Genomic DNA, 20,213 nt, shown 5'->3' on the forward strand with positions numbered 1-20,213 from the left:
TTTATGTCTTTTTTTTTTTCTCTGGACTGCAGCATTGCGACGGACACATCAGACACTTTTGATACTTTTTTGGAACCAGTGACATTTATACAGCGATCAGAGCTAAAAATAGCCACTGAATACTGTATAAATGTCACTGGCAGAGAAGAGGTTAACACTAGGGGGCGATCAAGGGGTTAAATGTGTTCCTTAGATGTGTTCTAACTATGGGGGAAATGTGGCTGACTAGAGCAGGAGAGAGATCATTGTTCCTACTTAGGCTTGATTCACATCTATGCATGTTGCTTTTGAGCGTTTCTGCAGTGTTTTTTGCGGTGCTTGCCGCGTTTTTGAGCAGCATTTTTACAGCGTTTTTGCCATGTTTTGCGTTTTTGTTTTTTTATACAGTGTTAAAAATAAAAAAGCCGTAGCAACGCTGTACTTGCGTTTTTGATGCTGGTCATTGAATTCTATTACATGCAAAACGCTGCATTTTGCATGAAAAAAGTCCCTGACCCTTTCCAAAAACGCAGAGGCACAAAAATGCATTGATGTGAACATGTTCCATAGGAACCCATGTTAAAAAATTCCCATGCATTTATGCAAAATGCATCAAAAAACGCATTAGTGTGAATGGAGCCTTAGTAGTTGCATACAATCTCTCTCCACTGACAGAACCGGGATTTATGTGTTTACACACAGATCCCAATTCTCGCTGTGTCAGGAGCGATCGGCTCCGGGGACATGCTGTGGGCGCGCGCCTGCTACAGCGTCTTAAGGAGCCAACGTACAGCTACGACGGCTCGCGCAGCAGTGCCATACTGCGGCGGCTGGTCGGGAATGGGGGTTAAAACACACCTAAACATATTCAGAAATATGGGGATTTGGTCACACCGTATGGCCATATAGTGCTAAGCATCAAAGCACCCCATTATCAGTGTGAAAGGGGTCTTAGTGTAAAAAGGTTTTAAATGCCTGTGGTCTGCCACTTCAGTGTTCCAGTCTTAAAGTATAACTAAAGGGAAAACCCCCCTTTTTTTTTTTTTTTTTTTTTTTTTTTTTTTTTTTATATATATTCAGTTTTGGCTAGAGTGAAGATGGATTAGATCGCCTGTCCGGTTTTATTGCTCTGTGTTGCCGTTTGGGAGATTCCTTGTCTTTATTTGTCCTGTTTTCCATTATCATTAAAAGTGAAAGTAAAAGAAAATCCTACATTTTGGGTTGTCCCCAGAAAATTATTAGAGGGGATAGTTCTGGAGACCTGGGGATCCCCAAGGGATTTCCTTTCACTTTCTGTTTTGGCGCTGGAACAGGAAGAGAAGGGAAATTTCTGCAATGGAACAAAGATGGTGAAAAAAAAATCTGACGGGTTATAACCTTTCCTTGATCTATCCAAAATGGGGAAATTGTTTTACTTACCTGGTGCATATCCATGGCAGCATACTAGTGATAGGCTCCGCCTCAGGACAGTGAATATCATCAAATAAAAGTTAGTGACCCCCCCCCCCCCATCATTCTCCGTAATATAGAATACCGAGGGAGGGTGCGTATGCTGCCATGGATATGTACCAGGAAAGGAAAATAACGGTAAATATGAAACAATTTTCCATTTTCCTGGTGCATCCATGGCAGCATACTAGTGATAAATAACTAGCTGAGATGGGTGGGTAATGCTTAGAAAAAGAGAGATTTATTTGGACAGAACAAAAGCAGATTCAATTGTCCTCCTGCCAAAATCTAGAGGTTCAGTGGTTAGAGCTTCTGGGTCTCTCCTATAGTGTCTCATGAATGTGTGCTGAGAAGATCACGTCACTGCTTTGCAGGTTGTATCCAGGGAGACATTCGCTCTAGTGGCCCAAGATGATGAGACTGCCCTGGTTGAGTGGGCCCTGGCCGAGGAAGGAGAATCCAGTCCTTTTGGCCCTGTAAGCTCTTTGGATTAACTTCACTATCCACGATGCGATCGTCCTAGCTAAGGCTTCCTTACCCTTGTTCTTGCCTCCTGGGAGTACAAACAGGTTTGGAGATCTTCTAAAGGGGCAAGTGAGGCTGAGATCCCATTTGGGAACATGAACCACATCTAATTCATGTAGTGGGTTTGAGGCAGAATCTGGAAAAACTGGTAAAGCCCATGGAACCGCCAGGGAAGCAGGAGTAGAAACCTTTGGTACAAAACCACGTATGGTATGCAATTCTCCTCTATCTGGGTAGAGGACGATATCCTCTTCTGCCCCTAGGGCTAGCAATTCCGAGTCTCTTCGGCCTGAAGTTATTGCTATTAGGAAGGCTAGTTTCAGAGTCTAATTCTACACAGAGGCCCTTCAGATGGAGCAAAGGGTTGTTCTGATAATACTTCCAACACAAGGGACAGATCCCACTTGGGGCGTATTTTCCTTACCGCTTTGACGAACTGTACTATAAGAGGGTCTTCCACCCATCTTTTGTGTGTGGCAGCCGAAATTGCTGCAACCTGGACTTTAAGAGTGCTAAGCCCTAGGCCTAAGTCAAGGCCTGCTTGGAGAAAGTCCAAAAGTAAAAAGGTAGATGGGAAAAGAATGGTCCGCCCCCTTGCCGACAGAAAAGGGTTTGAACTTGTCCCAAACCTTTGCGTACATGTTATTTGTTGGTGGTTTCCTGGCTTTCATGAGTGGAAATTACTCTTGATGAACACCCTAATGACTGGAACTTCCGCCTTTCAGTATACAGACCTGTAGATTCAACCTGAGAGGATTGGGATGTGAGAGGTTTCCCTGAGTGAGCAAGTGTGGCATGATTGGAATCTTGACTGGCCGATTGGATAGATGCATGGCTAAGGGGAACCATGGGTGTCTTGGCCAATATGGGAGGACTGCGACTACAGTTATTGGTTCCACTAGTAACCTCATGAGGAATCTCGTAATAAGAGAGCAAGGTGGGAATGCATAGGCCAGGGTGCATCTCTATGGGCTCAGTAGTGCATCCACTGTTTCTGCTTGGGGATGAAGAAGATGTGAGATGAACCTGGGTAATTTGGTGTTGGTGGCCGAGGCAAAGAGGTCTAGCTCTGGCAGTCCCCAGAGATCCACCAGCCAGTTGAAGACCAGGGGATGGAGAGACCATTCGTTGGCATCCTGGAAGTTCTGCGAAAGGTGATCGGCTTCTTGGTTCAATCAACCCGGTAGATAAACCGCCTTCAAGTCCAGCAAGTTTCTCTCTGCCCATAACATGATGGGTTCTACTTCCCTCAATAAGGCCCGACTGTGTGTTCCCCCTTGGCGTTGGATGTACGATACAGCCGCCCGATTGTCCATGCATAGTAACACTGGCTTGTTCTTTATCTGCGCTGCCATAGCTATCAGTGCCAAGAATTCTGATCGAATCTCCAGAATGTTCGATACAATCCCACTGGTGGGAAAAGGCCATATTGTTTGTACTGAGGTCTGACCGCAATGTGCTCCCCAGCCCTTCATCCTGGCATCTGTTGTAATTATGATCTTTGAGGTGTATCCCAACTGGTATGGTCTTGATGACACATCCACTTTGGACAACCACTGGAGGCTTCTCTGCATAAGGCCTGTGAGAAATATCATTTGTGACAGACCGTTTCTTCCACTGAGACAGGAAGCCTAGCTGAAAGTGCCTCAGGTGCCAGTGTGCCAATGGCACAATCGGGATGCAGACTGCCATAGTTCCGATCAAGCTCAGACATACAGAAGCTTAGAGATGGGTTGACCTGAGTGATTTCATTTTCCAGGTAATCAATATTCTCTTGTGGCGGGGTAAGGCAACTGTCCCCTGCACCATATTGAAAAGGGCACCGCTATAAACCATCTCCTGAGTAGGCGTAAGCTGGCTTTTTTTTTTTTTTTTTAACCATGCGAAGTCCGAACGGGTTGATGTGAGAATCTTCCTGTGACCCAACAGCTGGGTTGGGTTCTTTGCTAATAGAAGAATGTTGTCCTAAACCGTGTAAGACTGAGACCCCTTTCTCTTATGGGAGCAAGTATCAAGATTGGTACCTTTTTTTGAAAATGCTCTCTGAGGTGCAGAGCCCAAAAGGCAGGCTCCGGAACTGAAGTTGCAGTTATCCCACTGCAAATCTCAGATATTTCTGAAAATCTGGAAGAATCCGAACATGTAAGTTTGCGTCCTTGAGATCTATGGATATCATCCAGTCTCCTGGTTGAACGGCCTGTGTGATCTTATGGAGTGATTCCATCTTGAAGGAATCCAGATGTATGTACTGGTTTAGTCTTTTCGGGTCAATTACCGGTCTCCAGCCCCCATCTTTTTTTGGGGACGAGGAAGAGCGTGGAGTAAAAAACCGGAAAACCTTTCTATCGAGGGAACTGGGATCACTACTTTGAGCATGAAGGGGAAACTAGGAAATTGCGCAGGGCTTCCGCCTTTGGAGAAGAATTCAGGATTCTCATTGGAGAGAAGAAGTCTTGAGGCTGGTCTGTGAAGGTCCAGAAGTGGCCAAAGCGCACTGCGGAGACTACCCAGGGGTCCATGCATCGGCGTTTCCAAATCTTGGAGAACAGTTAAAGTCTGGCACCGACCTGGGACAGGTCAGAGTTAAAAAGACTTGGAGGAATCCTGAGGGTTAGGAAGGACCCGTTTGTTTTCAGAAAGGTTGCTTGTGTGCTCCCCAAATTCTTCTTGGGATCCCTATCTTGTTTGAAAACTCTGTTTCTTGAGGAAAGAAAGACAAGGGTTTTCTCAAAAACGGAAAATGGCTTCTGGCTTTTTTAGGGGGTTCCTCAGGCTCATCCCATCTAATTGCCTATTTAACTGCCTGTATGTAGGGTTGTACTAAGGTGAAACTGAAGTCGGTTGGGTCCGCTTCATCAGAAGAATCCTCTGAAAGATCTTGGTCCACTGGGGTTTTTGTGGGTGAATCTACTGCTGGTAAGGTAGTTCCGCCCGTAGATGGCCCCTTCGTTTTCCGCATGTTGAGGAGCTTGCTGCGATGGCCGGGAAGCCATAAGCTCAGCGATCGAATCCTTAACCACCTTCTTCAGCAGATCGGATACTTGCTGGCCCTCTGACTCCCTGTCTGCGGCATAGTCTCTAAAGCAATTTTGATGGACCAGCTTGTCAGCCAGCGGGGTTACACCGCATGCCCAGTACTTTCTAGATCTTTTGTGGCCAACTGAATGGAATGCGCGATGGCCCCCTGAGGACTTGTGACCACCAGATGAATGGCATCTGGACGAGTGACCATGACGGTCTTGGCTGGTGTCTCTAGAATCCTGCCTGGAGTTTATCTTGGACATTCACGGGCATACGGGACTAGGGAGAAAAGAGTCCCAGTGAAAATGTAACACACACACACACCTTTTTTTTTTTTTTTGGTTTATTTTTTTTAAAGCGATATCGGCATCAAGAACCTACCGCACAGAGGCAGGTTCTAGCACCGACAGGCGCTTAACTCGGGCAACCCTCCGTTAGAAGGTTGCCTAATGAACCTGCCTCCACGTTTTAGTACAGGAGTGGGCGGCCCTGATTAGCAGAGTACCGCCCACTGGCAAGGCTTATTGCCCCCTTCCAAGATGGCTGCCACGGCCTCTCTGCGGATTGCGCATGCGCACAGCGCGTACAAGATGGAGCTCCGACTGAACTCGCCACTCGATGCCACACGCGCAGTGCGGATGGCAAGGGGGAACTTCACAAAAGCCGGCGTCATACACTCAAAGAAATTCACGCTCCTGCTGAAAAGGAAAGAATGGAGCAGAGCCTTATACTCGGGGGGGGGGGGGGGTTATCCAGCGTGTGTGCTGCGGAGCTTTAAAACAGCGAGAAAAGAAATTAGGAAGAAGGAGGGGAAACTAACACCAGGGTAAAAAGTCAGATACTTGCAGAGTCACCGGTCAGTCTGACTCTTAAAACAGCAAATTGCTCCTGGCTAGGAAAGCCGCTGTGGTCCCAAAAGACCCACAGAAGGGACTCCTCAGCCTAGGCCCAGGACTGAGGACTGCATCTGGGAGAGACTGAACCCAGACGGAAGCTGCCTGAGGCAGTGGTAAGGACTATCGCGATGTCACTGAGGTATGAGGTGAAAAAAAGGAGAATGATGGAGTCACTAACCTTTTCTTTTTATGATAGGCTCTGCCCTCAGGACAGTTAATATCACTAGTATGCTCCCATGGATGCACCAGGAAAAAGTTTTGTCTATAGTTCTACTTTAAGCTGGCGATACGCATTAGGAAGTTACTGGATTTCCCCATGTACTCCAAACAGTGTGTGTGGAGGAATCTGCAGTGCCAAAATTTGTGTATGGCGAGCTTTAGGCTGGGTTCACACTAATGCGAATTGGATACGGATTTTTTCTGCATCCAATTCGCACAGCAGGAGATTGTGAGCCAGTTCACATATTTCTGCAGCGGCTCCAGTGCTATTTGCACAGGAGCCCATGCGTCTTCTGATCAGTTTCAGGTCCAAAGTCAGACCAAAATTTGGGCTGAAATCGAACCTTAAACGGACCCCTGCTGTGAGCCGCTCCGTACTCGTATGTGAACCCAATCTTGTCCCAGAAGGGTGTGCCTCTGTCCTCAGTGCGTTCAAAATTGTTTCCAATGTTTTTCAACGAAGAGAAAATATCAGGTTCTATCTGTTAATTGCCTTTTTTATTCTACTTGTATTTTTCAGTAAACGGTCGTCTTCCAATGCTCCAGCTTGAGGAGGAGGATCTGGAGAAAAATCCACAGTTTAGTAAGCTTTTGTTGGAACTATGTCAGATTTTGGAGCCAAGTGGTGAAAGCACCACCTTAAGTCGTGAATTGGAAGAGGTAACTAATCTTCTTCCTTTTTTTTTTTTTTTGCTGTCCACTTTTATGGTTTTTCTACTATGGGGGAAAAAAACCGTGGAAACTGTTTGCTACCGGTGTCAGAAAACGTTAGCCCATCAGTGTAAAGAATACTGTTAGTCTTTTAAATCTTACTCTGCTTGACATGGTGTAGTGACCTGTTTATCCTGTTATGAGGAATCTTAAAATAAAAGATCCAGTGTAATATATCCCTATTTATATGGAAAGAACAAGGCACAGGAAACTGAGCCCAAATGATTAGATATTGAGGTGTGTATATATATATATATATATATATATATATGGACCTTGTAAAACAACCCATTCAGTTTAAAATAGAAATGCAAGGCAAAACATGTGTCTGTCTATCCTTCTTCCTTTTTTCCATCATTGCAGCATGATTAGTGCCCATCTGCAGCCTTGCCCATCATTGCAGCATGATTAGTGCCCATCATTGCAGTCTGATCAGTGCCCATCTGCAGCCTTGCCCATCTTTGCAGTATGATCAGTACCCATCTGCAGCCCTTTTATTGCCGAAATAAACAGACCTGGATCCCTGTGTACTCTGCTCGCAGCCCCGCCCCTTGGCCCGGCTCTTATGATGGACATAACACCGGTCCAATGGCGGGATGTCAATGCTAGGAGGCGGGACTGGGTGTGACTGCGAACAGAGCCGAGTACACAGGAGTTTCAGCTCTGTCTATTTTGGCAGCGCTCGTTCCCTCCTTCCCCTCCGAGGCAGCTGTTTGGCGTATAAAAAAATGTAGCTATTACTAAAGCGCTGAAGTGAATATATAAAATTTTGTGATAAAATATTAAAAGATAACCAAATGATAAAGCTGCAATTATTGAATTGTGTACTAATAACACAAAATAGTGATAAATGTGAGGGTTAATAATGCGCTGAATATCAACTTTCTAATACTGCACAGTGCTCCAACAAACTATTATATGGATAGTGAAATAACATATAAATTCAAAAAATCCTTCACCATAAAATGTAAATAACACACTTCCAGCATACTAACTGGTGAGATGTGACACAAACGCAAAATGAAATAAATGATTTGGCGTATAACGCGCACACGATTTTCCCCTGATTTTAAGGGGGGGGGGGAGTGCTTGTTATATGTATTTTTGCACATACCTATTCTCAGTGGCAGAGAGAGCCAAACACAGATTTATTTTTTTATTTTTTTTTCCCCAGTGATGAGCTGTGCAGAGGGGGTCAGCACAAGTCTTAGCCATTGGAGTGCAAGCAGGCTGTTAGCCCAGCCAGAAAACTGACCACACTGGATAGATGTGCTCTTATGCCTAGCATGGTCAGTTTAAAATTGAACAGGATACTTTAACACAAGTATAGGATAGAACTTGCACACATCAAGAATATGAAATTTTGGGGTAACATATACACTTAAAATCAGCCACCTGCATTACTAACCTAGTCTCAAAATACCAACCTAATCATTCTTTTTGTTCCTCCCAAGACCCCCTGCTCCCTCGTCGCCTCCTCCCATGCTCGCTCGCCTCCAGGACTTTTCAAGAGCCTCTTCCATCCTATCAAACTCCCTACCCCAATCTGTCCGATTTATCTGCTAGTTTGCTTTTAGACGATCCCTGAAAACCCTCCTCTGAAGCCTATCTTACCCACACCTAACAACTGTACTTTTATTTTCTCCATCAGGTCATCACCCCACACACACACACTTACACTTTTTTTTTTTTTTTTTTTTTTTTGACCCTCCCTCCTAGATTGTAAGCTCTAACCAGCAGGGCCCTTTGATTCCTCCTGTATTAAATTGTATAGTCATTGTACTGTCTGCCCTCATGTTCTAAAGCGCTGCGCAAACTGTTGGCACTATATATATCCTGTATAATAACTGGTCATGGAGTCATGGATGAAATGGCTTAATGTAATTTATACGTGAATAGCAACTGTGCATCATACTTTGTGAACAGGATGTGATCTTTTAATAACCACTTCCTTAGTAGGAATTTTAATTTTGCTATGTTTTTGTATACATTTTTTTTTTTTTTTTTTTTTATACTAAGGTGCAAAGAGAGCTACGGCTGCAGAGGAAGGTGTGGTTGAGATCAGAAGTCCTTCACAGGCTGATACAGGAGATGTTACTGGATTTACTGGTCAGGAAGCAGGAAGGCAAGACAACTGTTGAGGAGAACAAGGTAGCTTTCAATTTCATTTTCCATGTTTTATCTTTGTTCTTGTCTCAATATTTTTTAATTTATGTCTCACCCTTGCTTTCTTTGTACAGTTTCTGGATGGGCTACAACAGTGCTTATTGGTCACGCAGTGTTCAGGCCTCCTGCCTTCCAATAATGATGCAGGATCTATAGCTCTTCTTGGGTTGGAGAAACAAGATTTGTTAAACCTTCTACCTTCAAACACGGTATAATATTCTCAAAATCTTAGACAAAATTGGATTTTATATTTTGATGACTAACCACCCTCTGTATGTTTAGGATATTCTCTGGATACGAGAGAGACTACATAAGCAGCTGGAGGAGGCTCTGCGGAAGAAATGTTTCACTTTCTTATCATTCCATCAGCCTGAGACAGGTGTGCTCACATTCTTTACCTATGCAATCTTTTTAATTTGCCACAGCTGGGTATCAAATTCCAGTAATTACTGTTTTGGTGTGAATGTGATTTCAAATAAACATAATATGGAATATTGCTTTAGATGAAGTTGAAGAGGTGACATAAGCTGTACCAAGTGGCCATTGATTTAGGTCACAGGAAAGCTTTACATCCTTGTTTGTCCCTTTTTGTATAAAAGCATCGGGTCTTATGAGCTACACTTTCGGGGTGCTAATACCATGCTATCACAAAGCAGCATCCTAGCCCCTTTGTTGTTGTTTGGTCCTGGAAGACATTGTAATAATGATGAGCAGAAGAAGTTTTGGTAAAATCTTTTCTACTACGTAAATTACTTTGCTATTGAGTAGAATAGGGAATTCTGGTAAGGGATGTCATGTCAATGAATTCACTGAGTGATTGCAATCCATCATGTGAATTAAACCTGTCAGGAAGCTCAAAATTAAAGCTGAAATATATTATATCTTAAAGTACAAATGTCATGGGAAAAACAAACTGTCGATTCTGACTGACTTCAGAAAATAGAATAAAATAGTTGTCTAAATTTACTAAAACTGGAGGGCGCAAAATCTGGTGCAGCTGTGCATGGTAGTCAATCAGCTTCTATAAGCTTGTTCAATTTAAGTTTTGACAAAAAAAATGGAAGCTGTTTGGTTTCTCTGCACAACTGCACCAGATTTTGCGCTCTCCAGTTTTAGTAAATCAGCCCCTCTGAGTCTCTGGATTGGCACGGTGTTCAATCCAGAAGTCCTTATCTGCTGACTTGTTCTGTGTCACAGACTTGAAAGCAAGGAAACAAGGGGATGACAGGCAGGCAACTAGCATTATCTGAAGCACAGGTCACAAACGGCATCTCCCATGATAGACTTTAATGCATACATTTAATTATTATTGAATATACTTTTAAAGCCTTTCTCAACCTCTCCGACACAGAGGAATCCTTAAAATATCTTTCCAGTCTCTGGAAACCCCTGGTAATAATTATACCTACAACTCGTGACACATTAGTGTGATGATCAGTGGGAAGAATGCTCCTCACACTTGTCATTGGGAAGAATTAGCCCCTTACAGATAGTTAAAGATTAATGGTGTCAGTGGGAACTTGTCTAAGGGGCAGAAATTGCTCAAGGAACCCCTAGCAACCTCTGGAGGAACCTTCAACTTCCATGGAAACCTGGTTTGGAAACCTTGTTCTAAGGAGTGGACTGCCAGATCATGAGAATGCAAAGAAAACATGGACATAGAGATACAAATTCTGCCATTTATGATCTCCTGCTGAATTTTGCTAGTTGCCTGGCTGTGTCTAGCTTTATGACTTTGAGTCCTTGGACTGGAACAAGCAGAGATGGCAAAGGAGTTTGCGACGGTTCAGAATTGTTTGTTTTTATCCTCCATAGTGAATAGCAAAGTATTAGACGTTGCGTAACTATACCAACTGTGCAGCTAGCATTTTTAGCAGGAGTGGACCGCAATAACAGCCCATATTTTTTTTCTCTGGGTATAATTTTACTTTAGCAGTTTCCTTACTGATCAAATTCCATTGTATATGGCCAGAAAGGAAACTAATGTTTTGTTCCAAGCTTCTAAATTCAATCCTGTTTTATTTGTATTGTCTTTCTGCCTCAGATGAAGAGAGTGAAGTCCTTCGGGCTGCAAAAGCGTTGCGTTTGGCCAGTACATTGGAAGACGAAAAGAGAAGGTTGCAGACGGAGGAGGAGAAGCACCAAGAAATAGGAGCATTACTGGAAAGGCAGCAGGAAATGTACCCTCATGTGCGTATATTGGGTATTTCCTGGCTTATATTTCTTTAAGAACCAATATATGTCAGCAGACACATGTAAATGCCCTTATTTTTTTTCAATTTTTATTTTTTTACTTTTTATATTAAGGTGCTCTTGCGCTGCCTTTCCCTCCTTAGACAAGCTGCTTCTGATCTTCGTCTGCAAGCACAATCAGAAATTGATTGCATGAATGCCGAATACTTGGAAGCCAAGAGTAATGCGCTATTCTTAAAACTCCGGTAAGATGTGCTCTGACCACTTTGTGCCGTTGCATGGTGATTGAGACATCTTACTTCATTTTAACGCACCATCATTTTATGTAAATTTTTTTTTTTTTTTTTTTTTAAATGCAGAGTGGAAGAACTGCAAGTCCTCACTGACACTTACTCCCCTGAGAAAGTTGATGTTCATAAGTACATCAGGTAGGTCATGATATTAAGCTTATATTAAAGCATATGTTAAGGAAAAAGAACAACATTAAAAAAAAAAAAGTTGTAGGCCTCTGCAATACATGCACATTTCCCCATGTTTCATTACTTTTAAAGTGGAACTTTTAGTCAGACAATTACGTCCTGCTAGATCATGTCAGGCTGGCCCCTTTTGCAGGTATAGCTATGTAAAACGTTAAAAATAAGTGCCTATACTGTTTAAAATCTAGTAATGCTCTGTCTCACCGTACTCTGCACATGCTCAGTTGCTTTCTCTTAGGCACTGCCGAATTTGTAGAGGCCGATCTGCTGACAGCCTTAACATGGAATTAAACCCTCCTATCCTTTACAGCCAAGGAAGATGCTTCTGTTTGATCTGCATCTGCCATGGTGCTGCACATGTGATCAGCTACCATCAACCATTTCATGATTTGACAGTTTGGTTGAGGACACAAGCAAATGTGACAGTTAGCAACCCCAACATCCCAGGAACGTAACTGGCTTTTGAAACTGTTAAATCTATGGGTTTAGTTCCACTTTATGATTTACTGCTGTTCAGGGGCTCTGGGCTTCAGCAAAATGGCAGCCTCCTGCAAGAAGAAACAGGCAATTTACAGCACACACTAATTTTGGTAGCATAATTAGTAATGTGGGATGTATGTTCCTTGCTAAAAAAAAAAAACATTATTTTTATCAAGTTGTTATGGGTAAAGTTCTGCGCCTTCAAGTAAAAATGCTTGTTGATTTGGCAGAAATGGATTTGACTTGTAAAGCGAATCTAAATACTCCTATCCTTTACAGCCAAGGAAGCTGTCATCTTAGCCTATGTCTGATCTGCATTTGCCATGATGCTACACATGTGATCAGCTATGACTACAGACATTTGATGGCTTGACGGTTCCATTGAGAGAATAAGCAATTGTAACAGTTCTCCTTCACGGCGGCATGCCTTGAATATTAATGTTTTGGGAAACCGTTAAAATGATGGATTTAATATTTACATATATGTAAACCACATGATATTGGGTACAAAGGGGGGTTTCCCTATTACCCCAGTTGAGTTCTCCAGATGATCTGGTAACCCCGAGTATGTAGAAAGATTCCCGTCTAGAGCTTACCTTCTATGTACCCCGTCTACTTATAATGCAGAAACTACCTTGTTACCTTTTATTTAGATTATTTTCTATTCTGAAAGTTTTATTTTCTTTATCGTACATCACGGGACACAGAGCACCATAACAATGACTGTGGGTTATACGCTTACCTTTAGGTGATTGGACACTGGCAACCAATAGTAAGATGGTTCCTCCCATATAACCCCTCCTGTACCGGAAGCACCTCAGTTTTTTTCGCCAGTGTCTTGAAGGTGATGGTCATGGCTGTTAAAGCTCTTCAATTTTCTTCAAAGATGTCCCACTGAGGACGTCATAATCGGATCCATTCAAGTGGCATAACAAAAGCTAAAGTGAATGGTACCCGAACCTCGTTCTTGAACTGAGGTATTGCTTGTAATGTGTCCTATATAGGCACTGGACCCTTGTTAAATTGGTATTCCTGGTCAATCTTGCCCAAGGTAAAACCAGAAAGGGTGCTGTCCAGGGGTGTGGACCCCAAAATATGGGGGACCCGGTCCCTGAAGGTCCATTAAAGGCGCTATCCCTTGTGATGGGGGAAGATTGGGCCTGGTAAAACAGGCCCTGCTGCTTGGGATGGTGAGTACTTCCTTGGGGAATATATATATATTCCCTCTGAAAGCTGCTGGTAAACCTTGAAACCTGTGTCTTACAGATGGCTGGTATGGCGCGCATTTTGATCGGGTGTGCGCTGCGTGCTCGCCACCGGCATGTGTGTGCGCCGCTGCTGTGCGCATCACAGATGCGCCGCGAGTGTCAGGACGGCACGTGCGGCGGGTATGCCGCTGATGCGCACGCTCACTCTCAAGCTAAGGCTTTATAGGGATGGAGCTCCTGGCGTGCGCGTGGTCAGCACAGAGCAATATTTGGGCACGTGAGTCTGGAGGTCTTGGACACAGTGGTGACAGGTTGAAGGCTGGTTGTAGTTTGTGGGGAGTACTCCTTTTCTCCTCGTGTGTAAGCAATGTCTTCCAGAAAACGAGGTATAGGGAACAAGGCTAGCACAGGGGTAAGAGTACCTCCTCTAAAAACAGGAGACCAACCCCATGCTGATGCAGCCTCAGTTTCTCCTGAAAGACCTGCGGCATCTGGCCTTGCTGAGCCTTTGCATTTGTCAGGCATAGTGGCCACTACCAATATACCTGCCTCGGCTTATGTTACAAAGGATGATTTGGCATCTGCCTTAGCGGGCCTTGAGGGCAAAATAGCTGGCGTGATTGCCTCTGTAATACAGGGGGGAGGAAGCGTAATAGATCTCCCTCCCCTGAGCCTGGGCCAAGTGGAGAGTCACTGGAGCACCAGGACTTATAGCAAGATGGGTCCAGGTGATCTGGAACCAGAATGGGCAGAGGATTTGGAAGAGGTGGTCATAAAAGACCGAGAGGAAGGAGAGGCTGACGGATCCTCGGCTGAGGACTCTGGCTCTGAAGAGCCAATTTCAGCCTCCCATTCCCAAAAATTGTTTATCCAATCTCAAATTGAGATGGTACGAATTGGGTTTAAGTTACAGGAGTCTGCACTCTCCTGTTCTACTTTGGGATCTTTGCGACCTCAGCAAATTTCCCAAGCGTTCCCTTTGCATCCGTTACTGGAGCAGGTGGTTTACGTGGACTGGGAGCACCCTGACAGGATATACTTACCTCCAAAAAGGTTTTCTGTCTTATATCTTATGGAGGAGAAGTTCAGGAAGAAATGAGGCACACCTTTGGTGGATGCTGCCATATCTTCTGTGAATAAAAGTTTAACCTATCCAGTGGATAATGCCCAGGTATTCAAGGATCCGGCTGATAAAAAACTAGAGTCCTTATTAAAGGCCTCCTTTTCGGTGGCTGGTGCAGCAGTTCAGCCAGCAGTTGCAGCTATTGGGATTTGCCAATCCCTAAAGGATCGCTTTTAAAAGGTTGGGAGAGAACATACCTTGCCAGGAGGAATCTGCCGAGGAGTTATCGGAGATTCCTCATGCCTTATGTTTTGCAGTAGACGCATTGAAGGACTCAATCCAACAGATGTCTCGTTTTGCGTTACTGTCAATCCATATGCGCAGTCTTGTGGCTAAAGAACTGGTCTGCTGAGACGCCATGTAAAAGGCTACTCGCAGCTTTTCCTTTCCATGGAGAGCGCTTGTTTGGCGAGGATCTGGATAAATATATCCAAAAGATCTCTGGAGGAAAGAGTGCCCTACTCCCTAATAAAAAGGAAAGGGAAGCAACCCTCTTATAAAATTCCCAATGCTCCAGGACCTAGTGGTTCTTCCCCTAAGCGGTATCGACGGCCTCAGCCGTCTGGGTTTAAAAGACCCCAGGGTCAGAAGAAACCCTGGACCCAAAAGACACCCAAGCCCAACTCCAATTCTACCTTGTGAAGGGGCGCCTCCGCTGTCACGGGTGGGGGGGCAGGCTTCGGCTGTTTCGGGATGCCTGGGAAGAACTAGTTCAAGACAGATGGGTCATTTCCACTGTAAAATACGGTTACAGAATAGAGTTTCGGGAATTCCCCCCAAATCGGTATCTGTACTCAAGGGTTCCATCGGATTCCAAAGAAAAGAAGATGCTTATTCCTAGCTTTACAGCATCTGCTAAAGCGGGGAGTAATTGTAAAGGTTCCGCACGAGGAAAGGTTCAGAGGGTTTTATTCAAACCTATTCACTATGCCGAAGTCAAATGGGGAAGTAAGGCCCATTTTGGACCTTAAAGCTCTCAACGTCTTTATAAACGTTCGACCCTTCTGCATGGAGTCTGTTCATTCGATAGTAAAATCCCTGAGGAAGGGAGACTATTTAGTGTCCATAGATATCAAGGACGCGTACCTTCATGTGCCAATCTTCGGTCCACATCAAAGGTTCCTACGCTTTGCTGTAGAAGGCAGTCCTTTTCAATTCGTGGCACTACCATTCAGTCTGGCCACAGACTAGGTTGGATTCTAAATTTGAACAAGTCAGCTCTTTGTCCGACCCAAGCATTGGTGTATCTGGGTCTGGTCTTGGACACCGCCCAAGAAAAGGTGTTTCTGCCCTCCTTAAAGGTCGTCTCCATAGTGGAACTTGTCCAGAAGGTGATGAGCGAACTAACACCTTCTATTCGCCTGTGCATGAGGTTACTGGGCAAGATGGTGTCATCCTTCAGCGCAGTGCCATATGCACAGTTCCACTCCAGAGAGTTCCAGAACAGTATTCGAACGGCCTGGGACAAGTCAGCTCGAACCTTTGATCAGCCGATGGTTCTATCTCCACAGGTACTATGGAACCTCTCTTGGTGGTTAAGAACCAGCAATTTGAAAAAAGGGAAATCTTTTCCACCAGTAGCTTGGAAGGTCGTAACTACGGACGCCAGTCTTCTAGGCTGGGGAGCAGTCCTAGAGGAGGCATCTGTTCAGGGAATATGGTCCCAGACAGAAAGGACCCTGCCCATCAATCTATTGGAGATTTGGGCAGCTCGTCTGGCTCTGCGATTCTGGACATCCAGATTGCGGGGGCTTCCTGTCAGAGTCCAGTCCGACAACTCCACGGTGGTGGCATATATCAACCACGAGGGAGGTGCCAGGAGTCGGGCAGCCCAGAGAGAGGTGAACCATATATTGACTTGGGCAGAAAAACATGTGCCGTTCCTTTCGGCAGTGTTTATCCCGGGGGTGGACAATTGGCAGGCAGGTTTCCTAAGTCGCCAGAAATTGTTGCCAGGGGAATGGTCCCTGCACCCCGAGGTTTTTCTACAGATCTGCCAATACTGGGGGACCCCAGATGTGGATCTACTGGCATCCAGATTCAATGCCAAGCTGAACAGGTTCTTATCCAGGACCAAGGATCCGCTTGCGGTCGGGATAGACGCATTAGTAGTTCCTTGGGATCAGTATTCTCTGATATATGCTTTTCCCCCGATCCAAATTCTGCCGCACTTATTACGCAGAATACAGGAGGAGCAAAAACCAGTGATCCTAGTGGCCCTGGAGATCCTGTTAGTCGGAGATTGTGAAGTTGGCAGTAGGGGACCCATTAGTCCTTCCATGCCGTCCAGACCTGTTGTCTCAAGGTCCCATATTCCATCCTTCTTTTACGGTTGCTGAATTTGATGGCTTCGCTATTGAGACCAGACTGTTGAAAGACCGTGGTATTATGGATTCAGTCTTGTCTACCTTGATAAACGCTAGATAGTCGGTTTCTAGAGCTATCTATTATAGAGTCTGGAAGTCGTACATTTCTTGGTGTGAGGAGAGGAAATGGAACCCTCGTAGGTATATGATTTGGAAGAGTTCTGGCCTTTCTTCAAGCAGGAGTAGACTTGAAGCTCGCTTTAGGGACAATTAAGGGACAGATTTCGGCCTTATCGTTTTTTTTTCCAAAGACCAATTGCATCCCATTCTTTGGTGCGAACCTTTGTCAAGGGAGTAACACACTTAAGGCCGCCGGTTAAATCACCTTTATGTCCCTGGGACCTAAATTTGGTACTGTCAGCTTTACAGAGCCAACCATTTGAACCTATTAGGCATAATCATTTTGTCCTATTGACCAGAAAATTTTTTTTTTTTTTTTTTTTTTTTTTGTGGCTATAACATCGGCTAGAAGGGTGTCAGAATTGGCCACCCTTTCTTGCAAAGAACCTTTTATGATTCTTCATCAGGACAGAGTGGTCATGCGCACTCGTCCGGATTTTTTACCGAAGGTAGTTTCCAAATTTCATTTGAATCAGGATATCATTTTACCTTCCTTTTTTCCAAACCCTAAGACTAGGGAGGAAAGGTCGCTTCACTCACTGGATGTGGTGAGGGCAATCAAAGTTTACTTGAAAATGTCAGCTCCGGTTCTTGGGTATGTACTTAGCTTAAGTGGTGCTTGGGAAGGTGGGGGGGGGGGGGGCGATGGGGGGAGAGGGAGGGAAGGGGGTAACTATGTCCCTTTACTGGTATGTACAACACTGGCGTTACCACTAGGTGGTGGGCGTGGGGAGCCCACTAGTCCAGTCTTTTCTTTTTCCTTTCTTTTTTCTTTTTTTTTCTTGTATAGGGTGGCTCGCTGTATCCCTATTGTATTATTAGCTCAGACACTTTAGTTGGCAAGAGTCAAGGTGTTTTTTTTTTTTGTTTTTTTTGTCTCATTGCTCTCAGTTCGATTAAAACTGGGCATTTGAGAATAAGTAAGTAGGGTTTTTAATAAGCTCATTTAATAAAGTTTCATACAGTGATTTTTCAATTGGAAAAGAGGAAAAGCATATACCACAATGATGTGAATTTGCGAAGGCGACGGTTAATGAACGTTAAGCTGATTCTGCTCTCTAGCTGTGTTCGCTGATGTGAGAAAAAAAAAAGGGGGGGAAAAAAAGAAAATGTCAGCTCCCTTTCGGAAGACTGACTGACTGTTTGTTTTTTTTGTTTTTTGTCTTGCCTGAGGGTCCTAAAAAAGGACAGCCGGCAACTAGTTCAGCTATATCCAGGTGGATTCGTCAGACTGTTATCCAGGCGTATGGATTAAAGCGCAGGGTTCCACCTTGGGATTTAAAAGCAAACTCCACTAGAGGAATTAGTGCATCATGGGCAGTACGCCAGCAGGTGTCTATGGCTCAGGTTTGCAAAGCGGCCGCTTGGTCTTCAGTTCATACGTTCACCAGGTTTTACCAGGTGGATGTGAGATCTCAAGGGGAGACTGTTTTTGGCCACAGCGTGTTGCAGGCAGCTTTATAATCTCAGGCCCGTTGGGCTTAGGGATAATGTGTATGTGTGTGTCCCCTCAGATGCATTGCTTTAGGACATCCCACATAGTCATTATTATGGTGCTCTGTGTCCCGTGATGTACGATAAAGAAAAATGGATTTTTAAAACCGCTTACCTGTAAAATCCCTTTCTTGAAGTACATCACGGGACACAGAGGTCCCTCCCCTCTTTCTGGGATCGTCATTGCTTGCTACAAAACTGAGGTGCTTCCGGTATAGGAGGGGTTATATGGGAGGAACAGTCTTACTATTGGTTGCCAGTGTCCAATCACCTAAAGGTAAGCGTATAACCCACATAGTCATTATTATGGTGCTCTGTGTCCCGTGGTGTACTTCAAGAAAAGGATTTTACAGGTAAGCTGTTTTAAAAATCCATTTATTTTTCTTACCCAACGATCTTTGGAGGGCTATTCACCTGTTCAATTATAGGTTGGCCTTTGAATGTTCACTCTCCATGCAATTTATATTTTTGTACTTGCTCAAATATGTTAATAAAAACGTTTGTAAATGATATTGGGTACAAAGACATAATATCAATGCAGTCAAAGGAAACATTGGTAGTGGGTTAGATGCAAGCTATGTAATATGTAAATTATAAATATATAATATGGGTTTAGTTCCACTTTAAACTTCTGTTAAAGACTGACAACACATGGGTTTTTTTTTTGTTTTTTGTTTTTTTCTCTTTTTTTTTGTAGACTGTGTAGTGTCGGCCTTGCCCAGTGTCTTTTGCTAAACTATACAACCACTCCCCTTCTGTAATTTAAGATGAGAGCCAGTAAGGCTAAACTTACCCTTTTAGGACTCACGCACACTGCACGTTACACAAACGCCAGTAGCTTTAGCTGTAGAATGCTGCGTTAGAAATGCACCTATTTTTAGCTTTTTTTTTTTTTTTTTATGTAAATATCAAACTAACGTTAATGGTATATTTGCCTTTTTTAAAAGAAGTTCATTGTTAGGATTTACACTTTAAGGCTGGGTTCACACTATTGTAAATTGGATGTGGGTTTCCCTGCATCCAATTCGCATGTCAGGAGATTGTGACCCGCTCTCAATGAAGCCGGATCACACAGCGAATCACACCGGAGTCCTGTGCATCTTCTGGTCCATTTCAGGTCCGAATTCACCTTTTCAGTCCACATTTTTGGCTGAACAGGGACGCACTGGACCCCTGCTGTGAGCCGCTTTGTGCAACCCCAGCCTAAAAGATAGTGATGCTTTATCTTCACAACTGATTTTGCTTCTCTACAGGTCTAGTTTAGAGGCTGCAGTGAAGACGGAAAAGAATGAACTAGCTGCATCGAAGCAGATTCTTTCTTCATATGAGTTCCTTGGCACAAAGTTTGAGGAGCTAGTCCAGGAATATACTCGCCTTAAGGATAAAATTAAAGATAATCGTTGGGCAATTCAAGAGCTGAGCAAGACGTTACCCTGAGCAAAATGAAGTTGAGGGGGCGGACTGTCTGTAGAAGAAAAATCTACAAGGCTTTCCTTCTGTTAATAGAGCATATCTGAGCTGGCATTAAATTCTTGTTTCATGTGATGTAATGTGGAAGCTAAATTAAAATATGGTATTCCCTTTTTTTTTTTTTTTTTTTTTTTTTTTTTTTTTGGGAACTTTTAACAGAATGGCAGCACAAAAGAGTTGTCTACACAATGGTTTATTATATTTGTTTGGTGGGGCCACGGTGGGTCTGTTCACATTTTGGTCCAGTAAAAGGAGAACTATGAAAGAAATCTTTTTGTGTTACAATCTGCACATAAAATTTTGCTTTAAATAACTTA

General features: G+C 43.9%; 1 protein-coding gene across 1 annotated transcript in view; it reads left to right on the forward strand.

Moving 5' to 3' along the window:
- HAUS4 (HAUS augmin like complex subunit 4) overlaps window positions 1-20,009 on the forward strand; it is a 34,646-nt gene extending 14,637 nt beyond the window's left edge. Inside the window, exons 2-9 of the mRNA XM_073632456.1 lie at window positions 6,610-6,749; window positions 8,820-8,951; window positions 9,041-9,175; window positions 9,249-9,345; window positions 11,011-11,156; window positions 11,274-11,404; window positions 11,519-11,587; window positions 19,680-20,009. Of these exons, the coding sequence (XP_073488557.1) occupies window positions 6,610-6,749; window positions 8,820-8,951; window positions 9,041-9,175; window positions 9,249-9,345; window positions 11,011-11,156; window positions 11,274-11,404; window positions 11,519-11,587; window positions 19,680-19,863 (1,034 nt within the window). The 3' untranslated portion in view covers window positions 19,864-20,009. The remainder of the gene's footprint in view (window positions 1-6,609; window positions 6,750-8,819; window positions 8,952-9,040; window positions 9,176-9,248; window positions 9,346-11,010; window positions 11,157-11,273; window positions 11,405-11,518; window positions 11,588-19,679) is intronic.
- The last annotated feature ends 204 nt before the right edge of the window (window positions 20,010-20,213 follow it).

Source organism: Aquarana catesbeiana, linkage group LG01, assembly GCF_042186555.1.
Source record: "Aquarana catesbeiana isolate 2022-GZ linkage group LG01, ASM4218655v1, whole genome shotgun sequence".
Classification (NCBI taxonomy): Eukaryota; Metazoa; Chordata; class Amphibia; order Anura; family Ranidae; genus Aquarana; species Aquarana catesbeiana.